This window comes from Chiloscyllium punctatum, chromosome 10, assembly GCF_047496795.1.
Source record: "Chiloscyllium punctatum isolate Juve2018m chromosome 10, sChiPun1.3, whole genome shotgun sequence".
Lineage (NCBI taxonomy): Eukaryota > Metazoa > Chordata > Chondrichthyes > Orectolobiformes > Hemiscylliidae > Chiloscyllium > Chiloscyllium punctatum.
Window position 1 is genome coordinate 58,840,285 of NC_092748.1, and position 10,411 is coordinate 58,850,695.

At 44.1% G+C, this 10,411-nt stretch overlaps 1 protein-coding gene across 3 annotated transcripts in view; it reads right to left on the minus strand.

Annotated features, from left to right (window-relative positions):
• The window catches only part of cfap210 (cilia and flagella associated protein 210), a 193,092-nt gene that overhangs the window by 39,044 nt on the left and 143,637 nt on the right, over window positions 1-10,411 (minus strand). The window contains exon 1 of one of the 3 annotated variants that reach the window (XM_072579273.1): window positions 10,085-10,302. The exons of the other annotated variants lie outside the window; for them this stretch is intronic. Within the exon in view, the coding sequence (XP_072435374.1) occupies window positions 10,085-10,145 (61 nt within the window). The 5' untranslated portion in view covers window positions 10,146-10,302. Of the gene's footprint in view, window positions 1-10,084; window positions 10,303-10,411 lie in introns of those variants that run through there. 3 annotated transcript variants of the gene reach the window in all.

Consider the following 10,411-nt stretch of genomic DNA (forward strand, 5'->3'; position numbering starts at 1 on the left):
GGGGCGGTTTGGTTGATTGGTGTGGGTGTCTCGGAGATGTTCCCTAAAGCGCTCTGCTAGGAGGCGCCCAGTCTCCCCAATGTAGAGGAGACCACATCGGGAGCAACGGATACAATAAATGATATTAGTGGATGTGCAAGTAAAACTTTGATGGATGTGGAAGGCTCCTTTAGGGCCTTGGATAGAGGTAAGGGAGGAGGTGTGGGCACAGGTTTTACAGTTCCTGCGGTGGCAGGGGAAAGTGCCAGGATGGGAGGGTGGGTCATAGGGGGGTGTGGACCTGACCAGGTAGTCACGGAGGGAACGGTCTTTGCGGAAGGCGGAAAGGGGTAGGGAGGGAAATATATCCCTGGTGGTGGGGTCTTTTTGGAGGTGGCGGAATGTGTCGGCGGATGATTTGGTTTATGCGAAGGTTTGTAGGGTGGAAGGTGAGCACCAGGGACGTTCTGTCCTTGTTACGGTTGGAGGGGTGGGGTCTGAGGGCGGAGGTGCGGGATGTGGACGAGATGCGTTGGAGGGCATCTTTAACCACGTGGGAAGGGAAATTGCGGTCTCTAAAGAAGGAGGCCATCTGGTGTGTTCTCTGGTGGAACTGGTCCTCCTGGGAGCAGATACGGCGGAGACGGAGAAATTGGGAATACGGGATGGCATTTTTGCAAGAGGTAGGGTGGGAAGAGGTGTAATCCAGGTAGTTGTGGGAGTTGGTGGGTTTGTAAAAAATGTCAGTGTCAAGTCGGTCGTCACTAATGGAGATGGAGAGGTCCAGGAAGGGGAGCGAGGTGTCAGAGATGGTCCAGGTAAATTTAAGTTCAGGGTGGAATGTGTTGGTGAAGTTGATGAATTGCTCAACCTCCTCGCGGGAGCATGAGGTGGCGTCAATGCAGTCATCAATGTAGCGGAGGAAGAGGTGGGGAGTGGTGCTGGTGTAATTACGGAAGATCAACTGTTCTACATAGCCAACAAAGAGACAGGCATAGCTGGGGCCCATATGTGTGCCCATGGCTACGCCTTTGGTCTGGAGGAAGTGGGAGGATTCAAAGGAGAAATTGTTAAGGGTGAGGACCAGTTCAGCCAAACGAATGAGAGTGTCGGTGGAAGGGTACTGTTGGGACGTCTGGAGAGGGAAAAACGGAGGGCTTGGAGGCCCTGGTCATGGCGGATGGAGGTGTAGAGGGATTGGATATCCATGGTGAAGATGAGGCGTTGGGGGCCGGGGAAACAAAGTCTTGGAGAAGGTGGAGGGCGTGGGTGGTGTCTCGAATGTATGTGGGGAGTTTCTGGACTAGGGGGGATAGGACAATGTCGAGGTAGGTAGAGATGAGTTCAGTGGGGCAGGAGCATGCTGAGACAATGGGTCAGCCAGAGTGGTCAGGCTTGTGGATCTTGGGAAGGAGGTAGAACCGGGCAGTGCGGGGTTCCCAGACTATGAGGTTGGAAGCTGTGGGTGGGAGATCTCCTGAGGTGATGAGGTTCTGTATGGTTTGGGAGATGATGGTTTGGTGATTGGGGGTGGGGTCATGGTCGAGGGGGCAGTAGGAAGAGGTGTCCTTGAGTTGGCGTTTGGCTTCAGCGGTGTAGAGGTCAGTGCGCCAGACTACCACTGCTCCCCCTTTATCCGCTGGCTTGATGGTGAGGTTGGGATTAGAGCAGAGGGATTGGAGGGCTGCACGTTGTGAGGGTGAGAGGTTGGAGTGGGGGAGGGGGGTCGACAGGTTGAGGCGGTTAATGTCCCGGCGGCAGTTGGAAATGAAGAGGTCGAGGGCAGGTAATAGGCCAGCGCGGGGTGTCCAGGTGGATGCAGTGTGTTGGAGGTGGGCGAAGGGGTCCTCGGAAGGTGGGTGGGAGTCCTGATTGTGAAAGTAAGCTCGGAGGCAGAGGCGACAGAAGAATTGTTCGATGTCACGGCGTGTATTAAATTCATTGATGCATGGACGGAGGGGGATGAAGGTGAGTCCTTTGCTGAGGACTGATCGTTCGTCCTCAGTGAGTGGGAGGTCTGGAGGGATGGTGAAAACTCGGCAGGGCTGGGAGCTGGGATCTGGTGTGGGTGTGGAGCTGGGAGTGGGGTCGGAGCCAGTACCTGGAGTGGGTGTGATGGTGGGGGGAATGTGGGTAGAGGCATGAGCAGGGGTAATGTTCCCCTCGGGGTTTTGGGGGGTGGGGAAAGTGACAGTGGGGTCTGTGGGGGGCGTGTCAGCAGAATGCAGGTGAGTGGCACTGGTGGGTGCGGAAGTGGTGGTGATCATGGCAGTAGGGGTGGCGGAAGTCACTGAGCATGTGGCATCAGCAATGATGTGAGGGCTGGAAGTGGCTGTGGGAGTGGCCATGATGGGGGCGGAAGTGACATCATCACTCAGTGTGGGGGTGGTAGCTGCGTATTTTTACCCTCAGGTTCCTGTCAGTGATCCAAATATTCATTCAATTATAGCGAGTCATCATGCTAGTCACGTTGTTTGAGGAATTTTGTGGAAAAGGACCACAGTCTATAAGCTATATCTGTGGTTTAATCTCGGATATATTTGTGACCTTGAATTATCCTACACTGATTTACTTGAAATATAGGGCCCAGCCAACACTTGGTTATTAGCTGAAAGCAGTATAATATGAGCAGAAGTACAATTTAACTTCAGCTTTGTGACAATTTAGTACACAGGCTACCACTCATAACTGTTTCATTTAATTAGGTAAAATGAACTTAAGTGAACTGTAATCCTTGACAGAAAGTTGAGAACAAACGGTTACAGTTTAAAAACTAGGGGACTCCCATTTAAGACCGTGATTAGGAACAACTTTTTCCATTCAGTTGTTTGTCTGTAGAATTTTCTTCTCTAGGGAGTAGACGCTGGGTCACTGAACATATTCAAGAGTCTGAAATGATCAAATTTGGATCAAGCAGTCAAGGTTAGACAGCACACAGCAAAGTGAAATAGAGGGCACAATCTCATCAACTGTAACCTAATTTAAGGATGGAGCAGGCTTCAAGAGCCAAATGGCCTACTTGTACTCCTAATAATTGTGTTCACTATAGCCTCTCTACTGACCCAGCAATGTATCATTTCACAACACATAGCGAGATCTGAGAAATACATTTAATGTACAAAAAAAAATCTGTTCTGTATCTATCAAAAACTTTTGGGATTATCTTCTGGGAACAGGACATAACACCATTATAAAACAACTTCCATTCCTTCATACTTCTTCACTGCTAAGATAAGGATCTACATTCTTTGTTGTTATGGGAGATTGAAAAAGTTGCAGCAGTAACTTGGGTAAAAATGAAAATAGTAAAAATAGTTTTAGAAAGGTATCATTTACAGCCACTACAAAGCACAAGTCAAGAATGCACCTGTACGAATACTCAAAACATTCAACTTTATATGGGATGGCCATCCCACTCACCAAGTCAAACAGTCACTCTCTCCATGTTAGCAAATTGTGAGCATGTCAACTCACAAAACCTATTCAAGAAAACCTCTCAAAGCTACAACCTCAACTACCTGGCAGGACAAGTGCAGCAGGTACAAAGAAAATCACTGCCTTAAAGTGCATGGAATTGAGTGTAATATATATTGAGAGACAACTGGTTAGCAGACAGGAAAGAAAGTGTAGGAATAAACAAGTCATTTTCCAAGCAGTAGTTAGTGACCAGTGGAGTACCGCAGGGATCAGTGTTTGGACCCCCACTCACAATATATTAATGATTTATTTGGTAATTACATTTCATATCTTTATGTTTGCAGCCAACACAAAGGTGGGTGGGAGGTTGAACTATGTGGAGGGCACAGAGATGCTTCAGTGCGATTTGGGCAAGTTGACTGAATTGGCAAATGCATGGCAGATGAAATATAATGTGGATAAATATGAGGTTATCCACTTTGGTTTGGGAAAGGGGAGATGCAGTGAGACCTGAGCATTCTTGGACACCAGTCACTGAAACATGCAGGTGCAGCAGGTGGTGAAGAAGACAAATGATACATTGACCTTCAGAGTGAAAGGATTTACATAAAGGAGCAGGAATATCTTGCTGCAATTGTATAGAGTCTTGGTGAGCCCACATCTGGTGCATTGGTATCTGAGGATTGGCTATGGAGGGAATACAATGAAGGATTACTCGACTGATCGCTGGGATAGCAGGACTTACATATGAAGAGAGACTGGATTGGTTATATTCACTGGAGTTTAGAACAATGAGCGGAGGCCTCGTTGAAAGCTATAAAATTCTAATCGGATGAGACAGGGTAAATGCAAGAATAAAACTGGGGTGTCCAGGACCAAAGGTAACACTCTATGGATACAAGGTAGACCATTTAGGATGGAGATTAGGAGAAATTTCTTCACCGCAGTAATGAGTATGTGAAATTCTCTGCCACAGAAAATGATTGAGACCAAAACAGCATGTTTTCAAGATGTTGGATGTAGGTATTAGAGCCAAAAGGATCAAAGGTTGTGCGGATAAAGTGGGAATGGGATATCGAGTTGAATGATCAGGCATGATCGTATTGAATGGCAGTGCAGATTCAAAAAAGCCAAATGGCCCAATCCTGCTCCCATTTTCTATATTTCTTCCAGTTCTCCTCCTGTGGAAGTACCTTCATGTAACTATTCAAGAAGGCTTTTCAAGGATGATTGGATAATAAGTCAGTAACAGCGTAATGATAATGTCACAGGACTAGTCGTCCAGAAGTCCAAGTTAATGCTATGGGTATATGATTAGAAATCTCACCACAGCAACTTCTGCAATTTAAATTAATTTAATAAATCTGAAATATAAAACTAATATCTATAATGGTGACCATGAAACTATTATTGTTCAAAATCACACACTTCAGTGATGTTATTTAAGGAAGAAAGTTACATGGCTTACATTTGATAATAGAAAGTCAAATATTTTTGCCTCTTAACTCTGCTGTGAAATAGCTTTCAATCCACTCAGGAATGGTGAACAAATGCTCATCTTCAGTGACATCCAGTGGATAAAATAACAATCCAAGAAGATAAAAGTTTGTTCCCAAAATAGTTGCCTTGATCCATCTTGCACATTTGCACTCATGTTGTTATGTGACATAAGGTGTTATTATAACTGTAAGATTAATTTATTTATTAATGTCATGAACCAGACCAAACCCCCTCAAAATATATCAAGGAGAGTAGCCTCAACCCTAACTTTTATTTTATTTAAATGTGTAAGGTGCTGTGTTCTAGATGTGATTTGGTTGATCACACTACTAGATTTGAAGCAAAACACATTTTATTCTTACACGACATTTAAACACAAACAAAAAAAAATTGGAACAACCTTAAAAATGTATGGAAATACTTTGCAAAATAATATTTTTTTCAACTACTACTCATTCACTGTTCCAATATAGCAGCATACCATACCAAGTACATCTTAGTTAAGGCAAATTCAACAAAACAGATTTGTTCACTTGATATCTCCCCGAGTCCAAGAGAAAGGAACATCAACAGAACGAATCTAGCAGCAGAGAGAAAACAGCTTCAACTTCAAAAAACCTCAACTTCAAAAATTGAAAGTAAACACTAAAACCCTAAACCTTTGTGGGTCTGAGTCCTCACACTCATGCTTCCTTTGTCTAATTTTTAAAAAGCCAAAGTTATTTACTCTGCTTTCCATAGAGCCAAGACACATTGACAACACCTCTCTTCAAGAGAACCAGGACAAAATAAAGCCCCCTTAAAGGCACATATCACAACAGCCAGTAAAATTCTTGCAAGTCAGTGATTCTGGTGGGCTGTTAGACATCCTGGACTATGCACAGGTGCTGTGAAAAATTAATCTGCTTTTCCATCAATGAAATTTACAGATTGATTGACGATTGATTGCTTTTATCCTGGATCTGACAACTAATTTAAAATTTAATGCAAGAAACTTTTGTAGTCTGGTTAAGCATTTCTGATTTGGAACAATTTTCAGTGCAACAGGCATGGTCTTTTTTACCACATTAAGTCAAGTGCAGCCTTCTCACTTTTTGAGAATGCAGCTGCAACTCTAAAATGATACCTAACTCTACTCTGTTCTATCAAATTCCTATAGGAATTCTGGTCATTTGTTTGTAATTTCTCAAATATTTCATTCAAGCCATGTTGACTGATCATAAAATTATTCATTTGAGTAGAGTACAACTTCTGTTTTACTTGGGTCAACAAAGTTCACTCAAAAATACTAATAATATCAACAATTATATAGTATTTTAAAGCATATTTTCTCAAGGTGAATGTACACGGGCATAAGCATTGTCAGTTGTCCTTCAACAACAAAGCATGACGTAGTTCATGGATATCATTTTCAGGGCTTTCATGAATCCAGTGGAATGATGGAGAAACAACAAACTGAGCCAGCCTCAGCGTCATATCATGCTGAGCCACATGCTTCAGGTACTGAATACATTAAATAAAACAAAAACCAGGAGTGATAAATTCACAAATCACCCACCAGATAATTAACAGAATGTTTCAAATTTCCAGATTCTGCAGTTCCTGGCTCACAAGCCTCATTCCTGATGAGGGGCTTTTGCCAGAAACGTCAACTGTCCTGCTTCTCAGATGCTGCCCATCCTGCTGTGCTTTTCCAGCACCACACTCAGAAGTATTACCACCATTCCACAAGAGTCTAGTTTTATAGGATGCATGCCAAATCCATGCTATCTGGCACCAATGCAACAATTATGTTCATACAATTTAGAAGTACAATTGGTCCAGTCAGCTCAGAGTCTGCTCCGCCATTCGATCATGGTTTCTCACCCCCATTCTCCTGCTTTCTTCCTGTAACCCTTGGTCCCAATAATAATCAATAATTAATAATTAGTGGGCGGCACGGTGGCACAGTGGTTAGCACTGCTGCCTCACAGCGCCAGAGACCCGGTTCAATTCCCGCCTCAGGCGACTCTCTGTGTGGAGTTTGCACATTCTCCCCGTGTCTGTGTGGGTTTCCTCCGGGTGCTCCGGTTTCCTCCCATACTCCAAAGATGTGCCGGTCAGGTGAATTGGCCATGCTAAATTGCCCTTAGTGTTAGGTAAGGGGTAGATGTAGAGGTATGGGTGGGTTGCGCTTCGGCGGGGCGGTGTGGACTTGTTGGGCCGAAGGGCCTGTTTCCACACTGTAAGTAATCTAGTCTAATCAAGAACCTATCTATCTACCTCCGTCTCAAGTACACTCAATATCTTGGCCTCCACAGCCTTCTGCAGCAATGAGGTCCCCAGATTCACCACCTTCTGGCTGAAGTAATACTTCATCTTAGAACATTGAACAAAAACCACACAGTGCAGTACAGGCCCTTCAGCCCTCTATATTGCGCTAACCTGTGATACTGATCTGAAGCCCATCTAAACTTACACTATTCCATTATCATCCATATATTTATCCAATGACCATTTAAACGTCCTTAAAGTTGGCCAATCGACTATTGTTGCAGGCAAAGCATTCCATGCACCTACTACTGAGTAAAGAATCTACCTTTGACATCTGTCCTCTATCACCCCCCCAATTTAAAGCTATTTACCGTCAAGCTAACCATCACAATCCAAGAAAAAAGGCTCTCATTGTCCACCCTATCTAATCCTCTGATCATCTTGTATGTCTCTATTAAGTCACTTCTTCATCTTCTTCTAACTAACGAAAACAGCCTCAAGTCCCTCAGCCTTTCACTCATAAGACCTTCCATCCATACCAGGCAATATTTGATAAATGTCCCCTGCACCCTTTCCAATGCTTCCACATCCTTTCTATAATGTGGCGACCAGAACTGTATGCAATAGTCCAAGTGCCGCCGCACCAGAGTTTTACACAGCTGCAACATGACCTCATGGCTCTGAATCACAATCCTTCTACCAATAAATGCTAACATACCATACGCCTTAACAACCCTATCAACCTGGATGGCAACTTTCAGGGATCTATGTACATGGACATAGAGATCTCTCTGCTCATCCACACTACCAAGAATCTTACCATTAGCCCAGTACTCTGTATTCCTGTTACTCCTTCCAAAGTGAATCAAATTTTCTGCATTAAACACCATTTGCCACCTCTCAGCCCAACTCTGCAGCTTATCTATGTCCCTCTGTAAAATGCAACATCTTTCCACACTGTCCACAACTCGACCAATTTTAGTGTCACCCACAAATTTACTAACCCATCCTTCTACGCCCTTATCCAGGTCACTTATAAAAATGCCAAACAACAGTGGCCCCAAAACAGATAATTGTAGTACACCACTATCAACCGAACTCCAGGATGAACAAATCCCATCAATCACTACCTAGTCTTCTTTCAGATAGCCAATTTCTGATCCATACCGCTAAATCACACTCAATTCCATTCTTCTGTATTTTCTGCAATAACCTACTATGGGGAACCTCATGAAACCCTTTACAGAAATCCAAATACACTACATCAACCGCTTTACCCTCATCCACCTGTTTGGTCACCTTTCCAAAGAACTCAATAATGTTTGTGAGGTATGACCCACCCTTTACAAAACCGTATTGACTATCACTAATCAAATTATTCCTTTCCAACACTTTACACATAACTTAATTAAGGCTCACTGGTCTACAATTACCAGGGTTGTCTCTACTCCCCTTCTTGAACAAGGGGACATTTGCTATCGTCCAGTCTTCTGGCACAATTCTTGTGGACAATGACAACAGAGATCAAAGCCAAAGGCTCTGCAATCTCTTCCTGAGCTTCGCAGAGAATCCTAGGGTAAATCCCATCCAGCCCTGGGGATTTATCTATTTTCAAATTTTCCAGAATAGCTAACACCTCCTCCTTATGAACTTCAATCCCATCAGTCTAATAGCCTGTATCTCGGTATTCTCCTTGACAATATTCAAGGAGAAAGTGAGGACTTCAGGATTCCTGAAGAATGGCTCATACCCAAAACGTCGATTCTCCTGCTCCTTGGATGCTGCCTGACCTGCAGCACTTTTCCAGCAACACATTTTCAGTCCTTGACAACATAGTATTCCCACAGGAAAAAGACAAACAAAAAATATTCATTTAGCACCGCTCTTATCTCTTCAGACTCCATACACAACTTGCCACTACTGTACTTGACAGGTCCTAATCTTACTCTATCATTCTTTTATTCCTGACATACCTGTGGAAAGCTTTAGGGTTTTCCTTGATCCTACCTGCCAAAATTTCTCACATTCAAAAGGGTTGTGCCTTCACTCTGAGGCTATGCCCTCAGGTCCTTGTATCTTTTACTAGTGGAAATAGTTTCTCCATATCCACTCTATTCAGGCCCCTCAGAATTCTGTAAGTTTCAGTCAAATCCCCCTCATCCTTCTAAATTCCAACATACACAGACCCAGGGTCCTTAACTGCTCCTTACACGGCAAGTTGTTCATCCCCAGGATCATTCTTGTACACCTCCTCTAGATCCTCTCCAATGCCAGTACATTCTTCTTTATATATGGGGACCAAAATTGCTCACAATATTCCAAGTGTAGTATGACCAGATACAGCCTCAGCAGTACATCTCTGTACTTATATTCTAGCTCTCTTAAATTGAATACTAACATTGTACTTACTTTCCTAATTGCCAATTAAAAGTGCATGTTAAACTTAAAAGGGTCCTGCACCCAGACTCCCAAGCCCCTTTATGCTTCAGATTTACAAATCTTTTTCCCATTTGTAACATAGTCTCCGCCTATATTCTTCTGACCAAAGTGCATAACCTCACACTTTCCCACATTGCCTCTTCTTTACCACAGTCTTCTAGCCCGTCCAAGTCTTTCTGCAGCGTTCTTGCCTGTTCAACAACACCTGTCCCTACACCTATCTTCATATCATCAGAAAACTTCGCAACAATGCCTCTCAGTTTCTTCATCCAGATCGTTAATCGTTATAACGTGATAGTTGTGGCCCCAACAATGACCCTTGCTCCAGTAGTCTCCACTAGTTGCCATACTGAAAAAGTCCTCTTTAACCCTACTTTCTGCCTTCTCCAGTCAGCTAATCCTTTATTCTTGCCAGTATCTTGCCCCTACCACCATAACCTCTTACTTAGCAACATCCTGTACGGCAAGTTGATTCTTTCAATTAAAATAAACTCACTGGAACTAGAGGTACTCAGCGGTCTTCGGCTCACGGGCGTGATGTTAGCAGCTGTCGCCATTTACTTAATGAAAGCAAAACATGAATCGAAAGTTATTTTGCGGCTATGGCCATCGATAACCTCTTTCATTTAGCTCACAGCAACCCTTTCGCGTGTTCCTTTCCCACGGTTGCCCAGCAACAACGCCGGACGTGCGAAGAAGGGCTTCCAGTCGAATGCGTTTCTGTTACTATGGTAACCAGCGAGCGGCGGCAGCTCGCACTCTGTCCACTCAGGCGGACTGTGCGCATATTCCGAGCCGGTCCTCAGGCTGCTCGTTAGCGCCG